The sequence below is a fragment of the Phasianus colchicus genome, chromosome 16 (genome assembly GCF_987193195.1).
Source record: "Phasianus colchicus chromosome 16, bPhaCol1.hap1.1, whole genome shotgun sequence".
Lineage (NCBI taxonomy): Eukaryota > Metazoa > Chordata > Aves > Galliformes > Phasianidae > Phasianus > Phasianus colchicus.
In genome coordinates, this window is record NC_143451.1 from 13,175,879 (window position 1) to 13,198,491 (window position 22,613).

At 48.3% G+C, this 22,613-nt stretch overlaps 1 protein-coding gene across 2 annotated transcripts in view; it reads left to right on the forward strand.

The window, feature by feature from the left end:
* Positions 1-3,781: 3,781 nt before the first annotated feature.
* TTYH3 (tweety family member 3) overlaps positions 3,782-22,613 on the forward strand; it is a 65,202-nt gene continuing 46,370 nt past the window's right edge. The window contains exon 1 of one of the 2 annotated variants that reach the window (XM_031606570.2): positions 3,782-4,065. In XM_031606570.2, coding sequence (XP_031462430.2) covers positions 3,943-4,065 — 123 coding nt within the window. In that variant the 5' untranslated portion in view covers positions 3,782-3,942. The remainder of the gene's footprint in view (positions 4,066-22,613) is intronic. The other variant, XM_031606571.2, reaches the window with a different exon arrangement.

Consider the following 22,613-nt stretch of genomic DNA (forward strand, 5'->3'; position numbering starts at 1 on the left):
ATTTCCTCAAATACGTGGCTTTGAGCAGAGTACAGCAAGTCTCGTGTGTGCTGGTTCATCTGCTGTGCTGCTTGCTTGTTAGTTGCAATAGTCACAGGGTGAAATCTGGATAAATAATTTGCCAGAAAGGAAAAAAAAAACAAACAGATGTACGTAAAGCACATTTGTTCTTACTTATGAGGCCTTTAGCATTCATTCTGCCCTCGTTGTGCTTGAAGGAACAGCCTTGGACAGCAAATGTTGCTGCGTTCTTGTTAACAATGCTCTGCTGTATTCTGCTGATTAAGCCGTACCCTGCTCCTCTTGCCCTTTCCACTCTGGCTGTCCTATTGACTTGAAATTTGAGGTCACCTCTTCGTGCATCATTTCTGATCCCCAGGAAATGTTCCTGTTGTTCCTCTTACAAACAAAACTTCCCTCTCCAGGTGACGCTCAGGCTGTAACAGCTCCCCCACCACTGGGAAGATTTTTGCCAGCCTACCTCAAAACCACTGCACACTGGATACCACAAAAACCCCGTCAGAGCTTCTATTCTTGGTAGTGCAAACAGATTTGTCATGAAATCCTGATGCTCAAAGTGATGTGGAAGGAACCAGGAGGGCTGTGGTGCTCACTGTGACACACTGCCTTACCTCCTTGCTGTCAGCAGTGCAGTATCATGCCTGCACTTCACTCCTCTGCCCATCTCCCTCTGTCAGTTCAGCAGTGATGCTCTGCTTTGGTGGTGTAGCAGAGCTTGAAAGTCTTTCCTGCAATATGAATCTAGAGATGAAATATTGTAAAATCTGTCATCTTGTAATAGCACAGCTATAAAAGAAGCTATGCTTAAATGGCCTCTAGTTATATACACAGAAAATTAAGGCAGCATTACATAAACCTGGGGGTTGATCATGAATGCCTGCAATACAGGTTAGAGCATCGTGTCCAAACATCAGCTTAGGACGAAGCAGTCATCCTTAGTGGTGTCTTACACAAGGAATGGCAGAGCCTATCTGTCCAACCTGGAATTTTTTCCTTAACAGACACTCCAGAATTCATGCAAGATTTGGCAGTTCTCTTCCTCCTCCCAGCAGATATTCAATAGCCGAACACAGCTTTTCTGTGCTAGCAAACCTTTATTATCATACAAAATGTACCAGAATGTTATGTAGAAGTATTTTAAATAATTAAACAGAAACGACGACTGACAAAACAAACGAACAAAGTGCAATTTGAGCTGTGTTATTCTTTCCTTTTTATATTCACTTATTTGCTAATTTGCTGAACTTACTGAACTGCACCGGGTCTCGCTGTGATTAGAGGGAATTTGCCAAGTTCCTTTGTAATTGTTTCTTTGCAATTAACTAAATAATAGAATGTTCTGCGTGTAGCTCTCTGGGGAAAGGAAAGGAGAGGGCAGGTGCTTTTGCAATAGGATTTCCATATCTCCCACCCATTTCCCTGGATCTCATGCTGGTAGAAGATGAGGGAAGGCAAGCGCTGCCTCAGGGCTGGGAATGAGAGAATTAACCTTTTCTTAATTCCTTACATTTGTTTAATGATTTGTGTTGGCCCTGCTTGTGGCTATTTGTTAGCACCCACAAGGCCTACCCATCCACCTGCTGGCTCTGGCACTTTTAAACCCATATTGTTGGCTAAAGCCTTTCCTAACACGTGTCAGGGCTGCCAGTCAGGAGGTTCCTAGCTTTGTGGTATATTAAAATTGGAATTACTTCATCATGGAGTGAATAAAAAGAGCCATGGGTGTGGGATGGTTGTTACTAAAGTTGCTCTGGTTGCACAGGGAGGAGCATCTGAAGTCAGAAGCTTTTGAAGAGTGAAAAAGAGATATTTTCTAGGAGTATTTTCTCAGACTAATGGCCTCAGGGGCAGCTGGGGGCTGTATTGCTGGTTTTGTCCATCATTCTGTCTTCATTGCCTTTAATTTTGAACACATCTGTGTATTTTATCCAGATTCGTTAGCAGAGCTGCTGCCATAGCAAGTTAGCAAACACTAATGTGGCTCTTTGGGTCACTTTGCAGCAGGATTACTGTTTAGCAAGCTGACATTTGCAGTTTGCTTTGGTTCATTGTAGAACTGTTTTCTGTGCAAGGGTGACTTGCTGTTAGCTCTTGTTTCTGGTCTATCACAGCTGTGCCTCGTTTGTCCATTTTGCTTTGGCAAAACAAGAGAGTACCTATTTGTGCTGGGAGGGAAAAGGCTGCTGGAATCATGGAAGCCTTTTTAAGTGGTGTATTGTCATGTAATCAAGGATTGCCTGAATGGAATCAAATGAGAGATAGGAGACATTAAGAAAGGCAAACAGTGCTTCCTGACGTGGTACAGCAGGCTGCTGTGCCCCACCATGCAGAGCATGGCCAGAGCTAGATCCTGTCCTTTGTCTTTTATTCCCAGTTTGCCAAATTTATTTTTAGGTTTTCCCACATCATTATCAATAGGTGTGGGATAGAAATTAAAACTGTTGATGCTTCTGTTTCTCTCAAATCCCCAATCTTCATTCTGCTCTAATTTAATCCAGCTGTCTCTGCAATGAATAGCAGTGAGGGACATGCACAGGGTGCTGTGAGGTGGCTCCCATCCCTCCTTACCCCCACCCCGTGCAGGGCCTCATCCTACTGCTGCTGTGGACACCCCTGTTAATGGCATCCAGCTTTCTCTGCAATTCATCCCGAAACATTTCGTTCAGTTTGATTTACATCAGCACTGTCAAATGGGATCTCAGTGTTGAGTGGCTGCTGCATCTGCTTTTATTCCACGTCCATCACATGGCTCACAAAGGCACTTGGATGCATGGCCTGATGGGGAGTTTCCATCCAGAGCCCCGTGGCAGCAGCAACATCTGCAGCACAGATTCCACCCCAGAGCACTTTAACACTGAACTGCTTAAACTGTGGCATCGGTGGCTGACGCAGAGATCTCATGGTGTGAGCGAGGTCTCAGCTCCTTGTCTTAGGGTCGTTTGAACTGGAGGTGAGATATTGCAGACCATAAAATAATTCCCTCATCCTGGCAGACACTATGAAAAAAAAAAAAAAGAACAGAAAATGTGCTGTTGTTCTGCTGTCCTGCTGCAGAAGGCTGGAGGAGTGGAGCTCCTCTGTCTTGTACCCCTGTATATCTCATACTTGTGCACACAGCGCTGTGAGCTCAGATGTGGGACTTGGTGCTCTTTGTGAGCGATAAGATTTCACTTATTAACAACACCTGTTTGAAAATCCTGCCCTGGTCAAGAACTCTTACAGTGGTGGTAATGCTGCACCGTGGGGCTCGGAGCTGTCAGCTCAGTGACCCACAGCTCCACATCTGCGTGAGTTACTGAAGCAGTGCCACTTTTGTGTGCAGAGGTCACACAATGTGTCTGAATTGTGCATCGCGGTGTGACGGGGCGTGCTGGCAAACCTCATGAGGAGCCTCGGTACTGAAAATTCCCCCTCGTTTTTTGGAAAAAGAGAGAATACGCTCGTGTTTGGACGCTCAGGAAGCCAACACTGAAGCACGCTGCACAACCGCCCGGCTTGGGGGCACGCCGAGCCCTCAGCTCAACACCTCCCTCCGCTGCCCGAAGGTCCGAACCCGCGCGTCCCTCTGCCGCGGGACCGCAGGCTCGCGGGGTCAGCGGGGGGAGCTCCGCGGTGGAGCATCTCCGCACAGCCGGGCCGGCAGGTGGGCCCGCCCCGCGCCCGCAGCCCCGCACGGGGGGGCCGCTCCCCTCCGCCGGAGGTTGGGCGGAGCGCGGCGGCGCCAATGGGAGCGGGCGGGCGGCGCCAGGCGCGGGGGTGGCGGAGCCTCTCGGCGAACAAAGAGGGAGCGAGCGGCGCGGCGGGAGGGGAAGAGGGAGGCGGAGGAGCCGGCCATGCGGGGCCGCAGGTGAGGCGAGGAGCCGGCAGCCCGGAGCGCTCCATGGCCGGCGGCTCGGGGTGAATGAGGAAGGCGAGGCGGGCATGGCGGGCGTCAGCTACTCGCCGCCCTGGTGGGTGAGCCTGCTGCACCGCCTGCCGCATCTCAGCCTGCGCTGGGAGCTCACCGCCGCCGACTTCCGCCCGGACGACGCCGAGTACCAGCAGGTGAGCGCGGCGGTCCGAGCGCGGTGCTGAGAAGGGGCCGCGTCCCCTCCGTCTACGTGGGGGTGGGGGGCCGTCCCGTCCCATCCCGTCCCCTCCCCGCCCAGGTGCGCTCCGTGCCCCGGGGCCGCCGGGACGGAGTCGCCCGAAGGTTCGGTGCCGCTCGGTTGGCCGCGTGGTTGTGATGATCGCGGAGCCGCGCGCTCGGCTGTCATCGCGGAGCGGGGCTGCGGTGGCTCCGAGCCGCATCTCAGAGCAGCGGCCGCCGGGGTCGCTTGGCTGCACCATTTTGCTTTTGGAGCGGACCCGTGCTGTCCTGCAGCCGCTGCTGCGGGAAAAAGGCTCCGGCCGTGAAGGTGCGGGCGGTGCTGCGGCAAGCAAAGCGATCGGCGTGAGGCAGGAGCGCGGCTTTGCGGGGTGATGCCGGTGCGGAACGCGGGGGCGATGCGTGGATGCTGAGAAACGTCTTTAAACCAATAACCGGAGCGGAGCGCTGACCCGGCTGAAGCATCTGGGGCTTCGTTGCGTGAACTTGCTGTGGTTCCCGTGGCCGAAGGGCTCAATATGGCCACGCAGGGCTGTGGGCCGCAGGCAGCCTGCTGTGCCCCCATCCTTGGGGGGGGGGGGGCTGCCCCTGGGCCGGGGGGCTGCGTGTGTTGTGTGAGTTCAGAGCTCACAGACAGCTGTGCTGTGTGACCTTTGGGTGCCTGCAGCTGTGTGGATTTCACCTGGATGGCCCAAAAGCTCTTTGCAGTTGTGTTCATTGCTCAGATAATTTTTTTTTACTATGATCACATTCAGACTTCTGCTCTCTCCTCCTCTGTGCAGTGCAGTGCTGCCCTTCCTGCCGTGCTGTTCAGGACTCCTCACATGGCAGCCGATGGCCTTTTCAGTCTGAGCATCAGCTCGAAAGAAAATGTCTTATCAAATCCCAACCCAAACGTCTGGATTACTGCAGGGTCTGTCTTTGGGAGCACGATGTGAATAGCAGCTTTGCTGATTTCAGTGCTGGGGGGGATGGCCGACAGCTCCAGCAATGCAGGCACTGTTATCAGTGCTTATATAACCGCGCTGCTGCGAGTTGGCACTGGAGTTTGTAGCCACATAGATTAATTCTAAGGCAGTGAAACAGGGCAGCTTAATCCGGGAGTGAGAACTGTAATGCTGAGTGTTCTCTCATGCTTCAAATTGTTCTGAATTCTGGCTTTTTCCATTTGCTTTATTATAAATTTGCATCCCTTGCTCTGCTTGCAGCCGGTGCTGGCACAGTTTCCCTTTCTCTTTAGGAACCTGTCATGTTATGGAGGTGGAACCATACAAAATCCTGAAAATAAGGCAGTCCACTTCTTGATTTAAATCCTGTTTATAGCTCTCTTCTTTGGAGGTCTCACGAGTTGGCCCAGTTTGTGCTTGTATTTGTTTTCTATTCTGTAGTTGATGCCCTCGTTCTGCAATGTGAGCTGTCAGTGCCCACAGTGTGTGAGGTCATTGGGGGATGCTCGCTGGGAATGTATGGAGATGGGAAAGGACAGGGTGTCCCTGGCTGCAGTAAGGAAGGATTACCTTTGCTAAACTGAAAATACCTTCAAGTTTCCATGACTTCAAGCCATAGAGTAGTTGGACTGCTGTCATTAAATAGGCATACAGCAGGTCACCATATCCATTCTCATTCTGATTCCACGTGAGGAAGGAAGCAGTGTGTCCTTCCTGGTCCTCAGGAGAAGATTTCCCAGCTCATGTGAGAGGGAAAACATTGCTTCCTTTATAAAGCACTGTTTCCTTTAGGATCTTCTTAGTGAAAGCCCACCCTCTCTGTGCTCGTGTTGTGATGGTAGTCTTTGAATTTTGATATCAGTCACCATTTGGTCAAAATATGAGGTTCAGTGGCTTGGATGTGGGTGCTGTTCTGTCACCTGTTGGAGTGCCACGTGCTGTGGGTGAGGAGGGTACAGATGTACCAGGATGTAACCTCTACCTGTCAGGGATTACTGTAATACCTGAGCCTCTATTCCACTGAAGCAGCAGACATGCTGTCCCCTGAAACCTTTCTGAAGTGCATGTAGTTCTTAGATAAGCACACACTGTCTATGTTTGAAATCCAGGTCTTTGTGTCTCCTGGGACTCTGGGTGGTGAGCACATCTGTGAGGACCCAAACTTAACAGCAGTTCTGCTGCTCTGTCCCACACAGCCCCATTCTACAAAGCAGTACACTGGCCCATCTGGAGGCAGCCCCCCCAACTAGGGGGTTCTTCTGTCTGAGAGCTTGAGGAATGCTTATGGTGATGCTGCCCCAAGGGCTGGGGCTGGAGCAGCTGGGGGGCTTTGACCATGTACCTCCTTTACCTTGAGTTGCTCTCTGAAATGCCATCCCTTGGTATTATTTACTTCTTATCTTCTCCCACTGCATATCATGTTGTGCTAGGTTAGAACATTGTGTGCAGCAGCAGAACAAATCCTCCCACCAGGACTGAATTGTTTCAGTATATGTATATGCATGGCCTTCAGATAGTTGGCTTCTCTGAACAGTCTGAGGGCATCTTCCCTACCCAGGGGAAGGGAGGTGAGCTTCAGCCCAGGGTGAGCTGTGATCCCTCACATCTGGGGTTGATGTGCTGGGTGATCCCGTCAGAGCTGCCTCCATGTGCTGCTCCATGCAGCCATCCCTACACAGCAGCTCATCTCTCTAGTTCTTTTCCCTGCCCTCCCGTGAGTCACTGGGATTGAAGATATCTTGATATGAACAGTTTTGTTCTGGCTGTATTCTCATCTGAGTCATACTGCAGTGCTCTGCAAAGCCTTTTCATTGTATAGTGAGTCAGAAACTCTGGAGTGAAGGGAATGTAAAAATGGAGCACAGCCTGTGTTCCCCCTGACAGTTCTGGTTTCTGTGCCTTTTGCTGCTGAACAGATAATGGCCATTGCAGCAGTCATGTCCACTTTCTGATTAACTCGATTGGAAAATGAAGGTGTTTCTTAGACTGCTGGTGTCACTAATTTAATCTGTTGTTTGTGCTTTACTGCACAGCATTGGATTCACTTTATTTCTTAGAGTTGGTTAAGGTACTGCAGAGGTCACGTGCTGGAAGGTGCACAGTGGGTGTAGGGATAGTTGTTTGAGATGGGGCCTTTGGTACCAGCAGGGAAGGAACCTAGAATGCTTCTCTGTAGCTCTTATGTCTCACTGTGAGCTGAGAAGTGCTCTATAAACAGTGAAGAGAGAGACTAGATATGGTTTAGTGGCTTGTGGTAGCAGTGGTAGTGGGAGGACAGTTGGACTGGATGATCTCATAGGTCCTTTTCAGCCTTGTGAGAAGAAAAGAGGCTGCAAGAAGCTGAGCTGTGGAGTACCTGGACTTGAACTTCTGCTCTCCTTAACTGCTGTAAAATGGTGAAGTTGACCTGAATCTGTGTAAATGTGGACTCTGTGTGAAGCAGGCTAGAGGAGAGCAAAACCCTCCAGCGCATCTTTGAAGTTCTTTCCTTGCATCCCAACAGTGCTGCTTCTGTTGCACACAGGCAGTAGGTGCAGGGGCAGCTGAATGTGCATGGGGAAAAAGCCTGGATGACAGATTCCCACCAGTTCAGAAGCACAGCCATGCTGAAGGTAGCAAAGATAAGAGCAGGACTGTGCTCCAGTTCGTGGTTTTGAGATGGTCTCTCTGATAGTGTCACCCAGGAGGTTCTTTGCATGCACTGCTTGGTGCTCTTATGCAGTAGTATGTTTTTCTCCCCTGATATATGTGCTGGGGGACCCAGCAGTGTGAGGGGCTGTGTAAACCCAAGGGTGCTGCCTTTTGTTGGCTTGCAGACTCTCATCCATGTGTGTTTGAATGTGTAGGCAAGAGTTCAGCATGGAATTAATTCTGTCAGGTACTTGCTGGCTCTGTGAGGCTCTTTCCCTGCACATAACAGCTAATGTCATCTTTGGAAGTATTTCTTGGCTGGGGAACCACGGTGAAGCCTGAACTGCCAAAAAACTTGGATTAGAGAGATTGTTTTAGAACTTCCTCTACTGTACTGGTGTCCTATTTCAATGCTGAAACCAAGAGTCTTTCTGTAAATTGGGAACATGTGTCTTAGTCAAACTGGATGACGTGTTCTTGTCTAGTTGGCTCCCAGTCAGTGGGTAATGAGCCTTTCTGAAGGGGGGTCAGGCTGGAGGCTGCATTTGGGAACAGCTGGACCTCTTCCAAAGCCTGATCAGCATCCTGCTGCAGCACTCGTTTCTTCACGCTTTCAGAAAGGTTAGGTGACCCTGGTTAGCAGAATCCAATGTTTTCTAATTATGCTGAAGTCGCTTTCAGATTTTGAAGAACTAACGGTAAATCCCTGCTTCCCTTTTCTCATCAGTGTTGGTTGCATGAGTAACAGTGTGCTCATACATCAGCCCCACTCCTGTCTCTTTGATCTGAGGGAACTGCAGCACAATGGCTGACCAAGAAATGTGGAACTGAGACAGTTTTTGATGGTTGATTTACTGAAGTAAGGCACAGAAGGGTTTCTGTATACCATACATCCAGTTGTACAGCAGCATATGGTATACAGACAGGGAAAGAAGTCAACCTCTGCCAGCTTTCTGTCTGCAGCCATACTTTTTTGCTGACCCATGCTGTGCTGCTACGTTTTCAGATGGTCTCCTGAGGGCTCACAGTTTCTGGAAACCCTGGCTGTGGATCGCTGCACTCTGGTCAGAGAACAACACTTCTAAATGTATGGTTTTAGCAAACCTAACTATGCACAGAGGTAATGGATGGCTTGGAGAAATGTGGAATGCATTGTGGGGGAAAGAGATGAGGGTGTGTGGAGGTGGAAACTGTTTGCTGCTTATGTGTAGAATCCTGAAAGGTATTAATCCTGTGCAGAGAAGATGTTGTCAGCCCTGCTGAACTTCCCAGTGCTAGGAAACCCTTATGCTGTGCCTGGCTTGGGCAGCATCATGCTGCTCTCAGCTGCACCAGTGGAACCAGTGCTAAAACCATTGCTCTGCTCACACAGTGGGCAGCTGCTGGCACCTTGGCACTGAAACCACTGGTCCTGTTGAAAATCTTGCTTTTTTTTCTATGAGACCTGTGTCTCCTGATTGGGTTTGAAGCACAATGTCAATCTCATGTGCTGCATCCACCTCCTCTGAGTGCTGCAGGTGTGTTACGCTTGTGTGCACACAGGTGTCTGTTGGTTTGCAGCAAATACTGCTCAAGAACTTTCAATTTTGCCTTTGCTTTCAAAACAGATAAGCAGGAACAGGAGATTCAGATGAGGTTCTCTGATATAGTTTGCCACCAAAATGATGCAGCTGCTTAGGAAGCTTCTCTTTGGTGTCTAGATACAAAGCCCGATCACTGGTGTTCTGCAGGAAGGACCATGGGAATCAAATAGTTCACTTCATCTTTCTTTTTCTCCTTGATTCTTAATGCTTTTTTTTTTTTTTTTTGAGGGGAGCAGAATCCACGCTCTTACAGTTAACAAAAAGCCTTTGTTCAAACATTCATCCAGTAAAACAAGCAATGCTTCAAGCAGATGTTGGTGTGGAATTTATTGCTGCTTATTTTTCATTATTAGGGAAAGTGAGAAGTTCTCACCCAGAACATATCTCATTAGGCATGGCTGGAGATTAAGGGTGGAAGTCAGGTGCTTTCCTCTGTCTTAATCCCAAGGCTTTGCATGTGGATTAAGGGAGCTGTGCACAACTCTTCTTTATCTCTCTCACTTGTATTTTGGATTAAATTTATTTTTGAACCTGTAAACAAAGATCTGCCAATTAAGAATGAGACAAAGGTTCGGTGCCTTTGTCACATTATGTTTCTTGATGCAGCATCTTCGGTCAGCTGGAGGATGGGCACCTCCAGAGCTCTGGCATCTTTCTTTTATTCCCCCCCCCCCCCCCAGCCCCCTTTTTCCCTTTTATTTTCCTGCTCTTTCTTCCAGGACAAGGCTAATTTTACACCTCTTTCCTGCTAGTTCCCACCCACCCGCACACTTGGTGGTGCAAAGCTCTTATAACTAAGCTCCTGATGACTGTCAGCTCTCCTCTGGTCTCTGTTTTGTCTTTTAGCAGTAAGCTTTCTACCAGCTACATTGAGATTTCCCATTCCCCTTGAGCGGGTAGGAGAACTTGGCTTGGTTTCAGCTGAGCGAGGTTCCCATCGCTGGGGGAAGGGCTGTGGTGTCTGGGAATTTCTTTGCTCTGAAATTCGGGCAGGGCTCGAGTAACCTTGAAACATACCAGGATCATCTTCTGGACTGAACTTTTTAAACCAGCTTGCGCTCTTGAGACATGGATAAGGCTTAAAATACTTGGACGTACTGATGTGCTGGAAAATTGTCTCAAATAATTAAACAACACCTCATAACTGCTGCCCTCTGAGCAAGGCTGTCTGCTGCTCTATGTGCCATCCTGCTGCCTGCTCGCTGGGGATGATGATTAACAAGACAGGTGAACAAACACTGAAGGAAGATTGAGGTCATGCAAGACTTGCTGTCCTGGAGATGCACTCAGATGACAGTGGCTGAGAAAACTTGTTGCATGACTGCAGTGAGAAACTAGGAATTGGTTACATGCATCCCCAAATGAGAGAGCCTTAGCTGCACCATGAAAGGGTCAGTGGGTACCTGGCAAATAGTCCCTGTGAGGGCAGGGTGCTGCTGATGCTTTCTCCTCTTCCCTTGTCTTATATATAAAAACAGGTCAAACTCAGCACACTTTCACACTGTGAAGTCTTTAATCTCAAGGTTTTTTTTTTCTTTAGATTTCTGGTGGTGATCAACTTGCAGGTTTTCAGGTCCGTTCTCATCATGTGATCTTTAGTAAGCCACAGATGTGTGTGCTCCTGTAAAGCAGTCATCTGTGTGTGCTTAGAGCTGCAGGGCTGTTACTCTCTTGCCAAAAGAACAGAGGAGGGGGGAAAGGTTAGCATGCAGGGCGTAGGTAGGGAGGTCAGTGTAACTCAGTCCTGATACTTGTATTGCTTTCCTTCTCTGTGTGCTTGAAGATGATGGTAACATTTAGAACAACTTTTGCTTTTCCATGGCTTTTCCGTGGCCCTGGGCTTGTTAGCTCAGACGTGGCTGTGCCAGGCTTCTTTGGAGTTACATTTGAACAAGGAAGCATATTTTACTTCAGTGCTGAGAGCAGCCCTGCAACCATCCAGGGGAAGGAGCTGCCCCTCACCCCCACCCCTGGAGCTGCAGCTCAGGTTGGGGTTTCTTTGCTTAGTGCTGTGGGCTGGCTCTGCCTGGTCAGTCCCAGAACAGTGCTGCACATGCACCAAAGTCCTTTGCAGTGTGAAATTAGGGGTGAAAGATAGTGCTGGTGAGTCCTAACAATGCTGGGCTTATTCCTGGATGGGGAGAACCTGGCATGTGGAGAATGGATGTTTCACAAATGTGCACCACATTCAGATGTGTTGTTATGCCAGTGCTGGTGTCTGTGCATGGGCACCCTTTTCAGTCTATAAAACGCCGCTGTTCATGCAGTGAATTTAAACAAGCCTGCTATTCAACACTGAAATTCAAAATAACTCCAAAACCCAAATGGAGGCACTTGAGTTGCATAATGGTGTCTGTTACAAGAGGGCTCTGGCAGATGATGTAATGCCCCTCAGATAAGGGCGGGCTGTGGGACAGGAAGGGGGTCTGGGTATGGGTAATGGTAGCAGAGCTATCTCCCGGGTGTTAATTAGCAAACTTGAATAATCCCAAGGTCAATTAGGTTATAGTTGTGCATGTGGAAAAAAAAAAGACTTGTTGCTCAGTGCTGCCTGTTGTTTCTGGCAGTTATAATTGCTTTAGTGTCCATTGGCAGATCGATGGGCAGAGCAGGACCTTGCTGTGCATTAGGTTTGCTGCTTGGGATGGGTTCTCCTGCAGCCTCACAGTGCTCCCAAGCTCCCAGTGAGGCTGGCTGTGGCTGCTGGGAGCACTGGGACCACAGTTTGCCTTCCCTTCTCACTGCTGCAATTGTCGCTCTTTGCATCTGGGCTCAGCCTGCAGCTCTGTTGTTTGAGCACTCAGAACAGATGACTTTTACTGTTCCCGAAGCCTCAGGCAGTTTTGTGGTGTGTTGCTTTCCTTCCTTTAAGCTTATGTTGAACTATCCCTTCCTTGTGTCCTTCACCCTAGGAGCAGCCCTTCCTCCTCTTGCTGTGTGCTGACAGTGCCCTTGCACCCCTCTCTGCCTGCTGGAGGAGGGTGGGATGAGGCTGCTTCCCTGCTCTGCTCCTTCACCCCTTTCTCTCCTGTTTTACAGTATTCACTCCAGGAAATGCTGAGAAAGTTGAGAGTGGTGGAATTCATGAAATTCAAGCTGTGCTTCAATGGAAACATGTTTTCAATTTCTGCCTCCTTGGGAGCCCGGCACTGAACTGCAATTGTTAGAGCTGGGGGTTGGGGCTGGGATGAATGGAAGTGGTGGAGGCAGTGCTCAGTGCATCCTGCACTGGGCCTGGCTGCTCTCTTGCACTGCAGGACTGCTGTGTGACTTGTGATGGCTGCATTCAGCTGTCCAGAAGCTGTCCAGGTCTCTTCCTGTGGAGTTCACTCTGGCTGTAAGGCCTGAGTGGCAGCAAGGTGCTGCCGTGGGATGTGTCAGAGGGACCAGGAGCACAGAAAGCCCCTTTGAGTGACCTGCTGCTGACTTAAGATACAAATTAAAATGGTGACTTGAAAGCCTTTGGTAAAACTCGTTAATTCATTCCTTCTTTAATTAGATGCCCAGCAACAGGCTTGTAATTCTCAGAGCCTAGGAGCAATTGTAGTTGTGACAAACTGTGCCGCATCAATTGCAGAACTCTGAGTTTTGGTAAATGCACCCCTAGTGAGCTCTTGGTTTGCTTTTGGAAGGGTAGAGCAATGAAGGAAGTGGCTGAGATGCTCAGCGTGTGACCTGCATCAGACCTTGTGATGGTAATGAAGAGGAAAGGGTGGAGCTGCCCTGCTGATGTGCTGCTTTTCGGTGAAGGTGTCATCAGATAACTTTCAAGTGAAGGTGGAAGGAGAGGAGATGTAATAACTTACACAAATGTCTTCTAATCAAAATAGTTCCTTCTGGAATTCTACTTTTCCAATAAGAATCTGACTAGCTGCTTGCTGGCTTTGCACATGCAGCTTGTTTTGCTGTGTGGGATGGGGAAGCAGCTGAGCATTCTAAAACAAAAAGTACCAGGTGCTTTTTCTTGAGTCTTCTGGGGTGTGAAAATGGATGGTAAACTTGCATCGTGTTGTCATCTCTTCCTGTTTTTGAAAGGAGGAAGGAAACTTTGGGGCCCCAACAATACATGGCTTGGGCCTGAGAAGTCTGTATTTCTGGAGGAGAACTGGATGGAAGGTTAAAAATCCATCAGAGAAAGAGTTGTTTCTACCCCCATTGCAACTCTACTTGTTAGCTCAGATTGCTGAGTACAGTGGTAGATCCTGGGAACAGGATCTCCGTGTAGCTTCGGACTGACAGGCTGTCAAGTGTGAGCAATGCTGGAAGGCAGAGACCCAGAACAAGTCTGTGGTGGAGATAGTTGGCTGTCACTGTGCTCAGACAGACACAGTTAAAAAGATAGGATGTTTTCTTTTCTTAGGATCTGAACTTGGGTAAGGTTAAAGTCAATGCCTTGGACTACAGTGGGCAGGAGTAATTACACAAGGCTACAACAGAGGTACTCCATAATGACAAGTGCAAATGCACATGTTCCCTTAAAAGGTAAACTTCTAATTACATTAGGAGGCAGAAAAAAAGAGAATAATCTGTGTTGGTCTTTTTTTTTCCTATCTGGATGTAGTGGAAAGCAGCTCTAGCACATCCAGTGAGGACAGAATGATTTACTTGACACTTCAACTGTAGCTAAACAGAAGCCTTTACTTTGGATGAGAGTGCTGTTCTCAAAACACCACATAATGCTTCCTGTGTGCCTCGTTCTGTTTCAAATATGTGACCTGTGTTTTCTGTGTCCTCCCATCCCTCCCTGCAGCCTGAGTTCATGCAGGTGTATGGGCTGAGCAGTGGTGCTGGTTGGGGCAGGGCTCCATCCCTGAGCAATTCTGTATGTGTGCAGGGAAGTTCTTGCAGATGTGGAAACTACAGATGTAGAATCAGCCTGAGTAAGCAAACTGATGGCAGCAACCAGTTTACAACATTGAAATAGCCTTTTGTTCCAGTAAGTATAACAAGGCAGAAGTCCTGGTTGACCTCAAGACCAGGGCCAGGCCTGGTGTGCTGATGGGCTTGTGTTGTAAACACCTCAAATTAAAGGGTGAACTAAAGGTGATGACTACAAAATCCATCCAGTCCCATTGAGGAAATTCTCATTGTGGACACAGAGTGGTTGAGGATGTCTTTCCAGTGCTGTGTGAGCAGGCAGCTCTGGGAGAGGCAGTGTGTTGGTAATGCTGGGAGCACGCTGCTGAGGTGTAAGTAACGAGGCCGGACAGTTTACTGCAGCTCTGCTGTTTTTATTAGTGCAGCTTTAGCCTCGGGCAGAGTGGAGGTTATGGTGGAAGGAGGAAGGGTTGTGCTGTGAACTTGCATCTTCTCCCAGCAGATGATGAGAAGCAAGGTATGGGGATCTCCTTACCCTAATCCCCACTAGAGCGCTAATTCTTCTTGTTCCTGTACACCTTTCTTAACCCTGAAGTTCTCACTGAGGCTGCTGGGTCACATGCATGCCTTGCTCGCTTTCCTCTTTGGTGTTTGCATGGGTTCTGCTGTTGTCTGTTAAAATTCAGTTGCCTGCTGTTCATTTTTTCAATAAAATATTGATTTCCAAGAATGCTGTTTGTCTTACTACAGTCCCTAAGTACATTAAATAGCTATTTGCTAGCTATTGTGCCTTCTGCCTGTGACTGACCCACCTCTTCATGTGTTCCCAGTGCTGAGGAGCACTGCAGCTCAAGGCTGCCTGGTGCCTGAGTCGCTCTCTGCTGATGGCAATGGAGCATGGTCAAGGAAGGTGTCCTCTGGGACCAGAACAGCAGCACATCCAGCAACTGAGATGTAGTTCTGCAGGTATAACCCATGGGCTAGGCTTCCAGCACTTAGTAATTACATTAGGTTGATTTGTGCTGTCTTTGCTAAGAGTAACCTTGTTTACTTGGTGCACTAGGGTTCTAAGAAGGAACCACTGACATCTTAACCTGGTTTGGTTCTTTCCTTCCTGCCCACAAACGTGTACAACGCATCTCTGATACCAAAACTAGCTGTGCAAGATTTCTACTTTGGAGATGTTCTCATCCTGACTCTGTCTCACTGCTACCTTCTGGCAACCCATCGGTCTGTTCTGAGCACTCAGGACATGGGCAAGCAGGTCCTGAGTGCTCTGTGCAGCTGCACGCAGACTGGTCAGAGGAGAGCCTGCATCCCGTGTGCTGTGAGCATAAAGCCAATTCTTCAAGGGCTGACACTATTACATACAGCTTCTGCAAATGACAGTGTAACCTTCAGCTTAGTAAGCAGAAAAGTGCTTTATTTGATTCCTGGTGTTAGGACCGGAGTCTGCAGGCTGCCTGGGCTGCTCTCCTTGCTGTTTAACATGTAACTTCCAGCCAGCCCCTCTCCTTGTGCCCCTGCTAATGGCTCCTGAGCACAGTTCTGCATTCCAGGCACGTTCTCATCCCGCCCCGCTCGCTCGGGCTGGGTTAGTCATGCATGTCACTGTGTGTCAGATCTGCCTCTCTCTGCTCTCTGAATCCTTGCTTTATAAAAGACAGTAATCAACAAAAGGGTGGTTAAAGATGCAGAGCTTGGTTATAGGCTCTTGTCACCTCTTTCACTGTGATCGTTGGACTAAAGAGAGCATTTTAAGCACAGAAAAAATTCCAGGGTCCTGGGAAAGTGGCTGAGGCCCCACTGCTCAACTGTGGGGCACTCACTGAAATTAGTGGGTTCCAGTGATGTGACTGTGAACCACCTGTTTTCTAGGAGAAAATTAAATGAAAGCTTAATGCCGTGCCATTCCTCACAGTCAAATTGTGCCTCTGGGAGTTACTGTTAGAGCTCCCAGTCACTGCGTGGGGATTGTGTCATGTCTGTAAGAGTATGCAGCAAACTGCTTGGGTTCCTTTGCTTGCATGTCTTCCACCTGCAGGTATAATCTTGTGGCTACTTAATCACTTCCATAGAAACCAGCCTGTCATAAACAGGATTATGGTGTCAGTAAGGGTGCAGGACATGGAGAACCAAGGCAGGAAGTCTCCCCTCATGCAAATACCCTCACTGATGTGGGATAAGGAGGACAATACAGAGAGGTGTGCATTGGGAATGCTCTTTGTGTGCTGTTGGGGAGCCTCATCATCAGGAGGTGGGAGGAGCACATGTGTGGTGGGAGATGAGTCCTTGAACTGCCTGGGGAAGGTGGGCACACGTGGTTGGCCAACCCAAGTAAGCACCATGCAGAGCCCGAGGTGTAAGTGCTGCTGTGCCTCAAGCAGTGTGATTAAAATCTCAGAGGCACCAGGGGCATGTTGTGACCATCTAATTTTGTGCCTGCCTTCTTCATACTCCCCTGGTGAGAGCATCTTAGGTTCCCTGCTCTGGGTGGTGTAAGATTATTCTATTACAAAGTATTGATTGCATTAATTCCATTACTGGTATCATAGAATGGCCTGGGTTGAAAAGGACCACAATGATCATCTAGTTTCAACCCCCCTGCTACGTGCAGGGTCGCCAACCAGCAGACCAGGCTGCCCAGAGCCACATCCAGCCTGGCCTTGAATGCCTCCAGGGATGGGGCATTCATAACCTATCTGGGCAAGCTGTGCTCAGAGTTAAATTAAAATGCTGTCTGAGCACATGCTCCATCTAAATTTCTGTCTTTAGCTGAGCTCGCGTTGGCAGTTTCAGTGTTGAAGATGATGGAAGGAAGGAGAAAAATCAGGAGGTTCTTTCTTTAGCTTCTTTTAGCATTGAAGGCTGGTGGTGTCCTGTGAGATTCTTCTGCAGGCCGTAAGGGGAAGGTTTGTGGGGGGGGTTCAGGTTGGATATTAGGAAAACCTTCTCAGAGCGGTGATGCACTGGCTCAGGCTGCCCAGGGAGATGTGGGGTCACTGTGCCTGGAGGTGTTCCAGAACTATGGGTGTGTGGCACTGAGGGATGTGGTCTGTGGGGATGGGTTGATGGCTGGACTAGGTGATCTTAGAGGTTTTTACCAACCTTTATCATCATAAACTGAAGGACAACTCACTTACTTACACACAGTTGTTGCTGGAGGTGTTGTGGTGGAGTTTATGCTGCTTGGAGTTAAGTGAGAACAGTTACTGAGTGCTTTGTAAGAGTGTCTGAGCAAATGCCCTGCTCTGCTTTGTTTGTAGTTCATGCACCGCTTACTTTCATTCAGTAAAAGCTCCATGAACCTACCAGAGTTGTTGCAGATATTTGCTTTGTCGCTTCAGGGAATCTTATCTCAGGGCTGCTCAAAATTCCTTTCTAGAGGATTGCTCTCACTTCTTGCAGTGTTTGGGTGATGTAACAAATGGTTTGATTGCTTCAGTGAGGCAAAAGTACTGCTTGGCTCTTTCCCAGCAGCTTTAACACCTGCTAAAAGGTTGAAGGATTCCAGGCAACTGCTGCCAAGCCATCAGGGCTTTGAGAAGTCTCTTGTCAGAGATCCAGCATTTTGTATATGTTGGGAGTTAGATATCATTCCCCATTAATCTAATGCAGTTGGTCTGAGCAGATCTAACTCTGCTGCTGCTCGTACTATTTCTGTGTTGCTGGTGTGTTTAGGGAGCGGATGGGAGTTTGTGGCATGTGATTGTGATCACTGGTGTTGAAGTGAAAGAGGTGAAGTAGACTTAGGAGGGCATGGCAGTCGTCTTTGTAGCTTCAGAGAATCTCCAGTGTAGTTTTATTGTGGGTGGGGTGGTCAGTGAGCTCATCCTCTGTCCTATATGTTGCTTGGGAGATCCTGAACAGCCCTGCTTGCAAAGTGGTGAATCCCACTTTGTGATAAGCTTCCAAAGTGGCAAATTGCTGATTGCACAGGTGCCTCAGAAGAGCTGTTTTCAGATACAGAGTAAATTGTGAAGAGAAATGTAGGTATGAACACTGCAGGTTTCTATGAATCCAAGAAAAGCTATTAATTGCAGAAGACAAGTGGCTGAAAGTCCATGCAGCCACGGAGTGAACTGGAAGACACCTAAGTTAAAAATAAATGAAGGAGGAAGTGGTTGGCAAACAGGGAGTGAGGAACCAAGCCCCAATTTCTGTGCAGATCTGATGAAAGCGCATTTCAGGAAATGCAGCAGCCAGAAAAGCTGATGGTGTATTTCTATGTTCAGCATTGGGGAACCTGTAAGGTCAGAATGCTGACTGGGTAGCAGCTGTTTGGCTGGAGTGCTCCTGGCTTGCTGTAGCTCTCCATGCAGAGAGAGAACCCATCTCAAGCTGGTTATTAATCTAAGGGTAGCATTGAGAAGACGTGGCAGTAAGGCTTACAGCACACCTAGCTAGAGATGAAACAAAAACAGCTCAGAATTATACTGGGAGTGGGGGGAAGCTTCAGTCAGTTGGGGTTATGAAAGCAAATGTACTTCCTTTTCTCTTCGTAGTTTTGTGCACAGTGAGCAGTGTTGCAGCTGCTGTCTGAGGGGAAGCTTCAGCGTGCTTAAATTTTCAAGGTCAAAAGCACAGAGCTGCTGAGTGCTGTTGGTGAGGGATGCAGCACTTCTGACATGTGGGATGGGTGAGGCAAGGTCTTCCTGGAGAGATGGGGTAGCTCTGTATCTCAAATGTCCAGAGTAGCTTACATTTGCCAGTGTAACACAGTGACAGACTGCAGAGGGTAAGCTGAGCACAAGTGGGAAGCAAATTTGCAGTCAGTACCTTTATCAAGGTACAGAGTTCCCTTTGAGCATCTTTTTCCATAGATGTACTCTGGCATTTGGTGCACTCCTGCATCAGCAAACTGCACTGGGTAGCCCTGGAGCACTGCTGGCAGGTGGAGGCACACCAGGACAGTGCCATGGCAGCAGGGGCTGCTTCCTGCTATCGTGGTACTAACACCCATTCTCCAGGCCCAGCCTAGAAGCAGTAGCTCCAGTAACAGCTGCACAGCTCAGACAGCACAGAGGGACAAGATGTGGTGGCAGAAAGTAAAGAGGCACTGATCTATGGAGCTCCAAGCAGCTAAAGCTGCAGCAGAGCGTACAGCACTTGAATTCATGCCTTGAACACTGATCCAAGCAGCGCTCTGCTGTAAGGTAGGTGCTTTGCTGTAATGCCTTCCCCAGTTGTTGCTGCTATGAAAACAAATGTCAAAGGACTCCATTTCTGACAATGGCCCTCTCTGTCACAGGCGCTGCAGCGCTGAGAGCTGCTGGATTAGCGTAGCAGGGGTGGCTCAAAGCAGCTGATAAGCACTGAGCATTTCCTGCTGAAATTATGACCGAGTGACTTAGAATTCTGCTGCCTTGCACATTTTTCAATCCCTGACTTAATAGCCAAGCCCTGGCTGCCTCAGTTGTCACTGCGTCCTCTTTTGCATCTGTAAATCGCAGGAGGATTTTTTGGTGTCCAAGTCTGCAGCGTGTGCGGGTTGGGGTCAGTAATAGGGGAGGTCACTTTGTTCTGGGAACTGTAAAGCATTACAAAATGCTTCCTTTCCTGTGCTGTGTTTTGGAAAAGTATTCTTCCCTATAACCCAGGGAAGCAGGGCGCTGTCAGACTCTATTGCTGTGGTGTGGTTTTTTTTTCCCCTCATTGTTCAGGTGCTTAGCTGTGCTCCAAGAGAAAGTTTATTGTTGCTTTTTTCTTTACCAGTTGAACAAATGCTTTGAAGTTTTGCTTTTAAAATAAATAAATAAATAAACAAGCTGCCTTGAGCTCCTGCAAGTCAATTCAAGCAAACTGACTTCAGCTTTATCTAGTTTTACACACAAGAGATAGCGTGGCTATGCGCAGTCTCAACTTTGCTTTGTGGTTTTGTGAAGCGCCCGGCACAAAGCTCAGCACTGGAAAGCTGGATGTTGTTAATAGCATCATCAAAGAGAGACTGATTGTTCTGAACTGCTGGGGGAGCGAGACCTGTGTGCATTGGAGAAGCTGCTTCCTGCAGCAGTTTTGAATAAATCCTTGCTGAAGACTTGCTCGTGTGTTCCTTGTTGTACAGTGTTCTTTCACAAAAGTGAAAGAAACTTCTGATAGTACTATATTCCAACAAACCAGGAGTTATTTAAAATCGGATTTGGGCTTTAAGCATGCATGTTTGTGTTTAGTTCTTTTCAGGCAAGACCTCAGTGGAAAAATAGTGCAAGACTGTGGCTTTCAGCACCATGTTATTTTGTGTAAATGGGACTCGAAAATGAGGACCTGTGTGGGGAATCCTGAAACTGATGCAACTCTCCCATCCTCAACCAACTGTGCGGCTTCAGCCCTTTAATTATGCTTCTGTGAGGTGGAAGTTTGTGGCTTCTGAGGTCATTGTTACGCAGTCCCCAGCCAAGGGAAGGCAGGAGGGCATGTCTGGGTCTGTGGCATAACGCCCTGCCCCCAGGGCTGCCCAGTGATCGCACAGAGATGCTGATCTGGCTGTGAGCAGCTTTCAACACCACGCAGAGGCAGGTCTGAAGTTACAGGATAACTCACCCTGCTGCTGACCTGAGCTGTTCTGCTGGCTTGAGGCCAGGTATCTGCAACCTGAACAGCACCGAGCCCTGACCCAGGTGTAAAACACAACTTTCTTCTTATCTCACTGTTGTAACCCTGGTCTGGTTCACTGTGCCTGCATACAAGGCCACGTTGGACATGGGTTGAAATGAGGGGCTATATCACTTCTGCAGGTAAACTCCCTGGTGTTTGAGTATTCTGTTGTGCAATATGTAACTTTGATCTGCCACTGGGAAAATGCTTCTGCCAAGCAGGTGAACCTGAGGCAGGAACAAAGTGCCCATGTGTCATCGTGCTTTGGCACTTAGTATGGTTAGGGGGCGTGTGGAAAAGCACAAAGCTTTATGTTGAGTCTCCCTTCTTGGGATAGAAGGTTCCTTCTATCTGGCTGACTCTCTCTTCTTGTGGTCCTATAGCTTTTTGTAAACCTTAGTGGTGTTTTTTCATGGAGGAAAAACACATTTCTGGGTTTGGCTTATAGATTAGCTGCTTCCTGCTCTTTATGACTTCTTTCTGGTATGGAATCGGAAACAGTGCAGGGCTTGGAAAGTTGATAGAGCAAACCACTGCACCACCAGTGACCAGGGGTTTGTGATAATGCTTAATTTCTGGTTATTTCATGGCTGTGGAATTGTAGCTGAGCAGGGGACATTGCTGTTAAGTGAACCAATGCACCCTTCTCCTTGCTTTTTCTTTCCTTGCTTCTTTCTCTCCTTGAAGACCTTATTCTCCATTACTTTAATGCTCTTGAGCTGTTCTGGCTGCCATTTGAGCACTTGATTTATATATTTTTATTTCCCCCTGCTTCTACAGCAGTGGATTACGTGGGATTTGATGCGCTCATTGTGTGCGCACCTCCATACCAACAGCTACAGAGATGATGTGAAATCACACAGAGCCGTGCGGTGCTGACACTGAAGGTCTGAGATGGTGGTGTGATGTTGTTCTGCAGCTGGATGAGCAAGAATACCAATGATGGCCATCTCTAGCTCCCTGGGGTTCAGCTGTGTGTCTGAAACACAGCGACAGCCCCCACCTTCCCTAGACATTTCCCTGCTGTGAGTCTATCTGTGTTTTGAAGCCCTTTTGCTGAGGTGTAGCTCTTCTAAAGAGTAATGAGGTTGAAAGCAAGATACAGGGCTGTGTGACCAGCTACAGCCCATCCATTTATCAGTGAAATTGTTTTCCAGTGCTGCATGCAGAGAGAAACTGTCAAGGCTGATAAATGCGCTCGAGCTTCTTCACTTCTTCATTCTCCCTAGAGCTCAGTTTCCAGGAAGAAATATTGATACCTAAAGTATTGGAGATACTCATCAGGGACCGACCTGGAGTGGAGATGGGGCAGGAATGTTTTATATGGGAGCTGGCTGGGTATGCAGTCAAAACAATCAACAGTTTATTTTATGAAGACTTTACTTAACAAGAAAAGGGAAGGAACCGAACTTCGTACATTGAAGTGTCTGGGAGGGGACATCCTTTCAGATGTTTGGTGTGTTGGAGATAACGGCACCCTTCCTTTCATCAGTAGCCCTTTTTTTAAGTGCTTTTTGAATGCAATGCAGAGCCAGTGTGTCGGGGGCTCTGGGCATCTTATTTCTGTGCTCTAGCTGAAATAGCTCTTCCTGCTGGAGCTGACATAGGAAACGAGCTGAGCTGCACATGCTGAACAAGAGGAAGGTGGGGAGTGGCTTGCTGGCAGGAAGCTTGTTAGTTCTGTTTATCTGTTTAGCAGCTTGGGAATAGCTGGTTTTGAAATGCTGTGAGTTTGGCATGTGGGAGCATTTGCTGTTCTGTTATCTATGGAAGCCCATTGGGAAGAAGTGGTATTTTATGACACAAAGGTTTATATGGAAACGAAAAATCCCCCCTACCCACTTTCATAGAAAGATGTGCCTTAACTTGTGTGTATCCCAGCCAATGCCTGGGATATACAGATGGACATGCTTCAGCCCCAATCGCATTGGT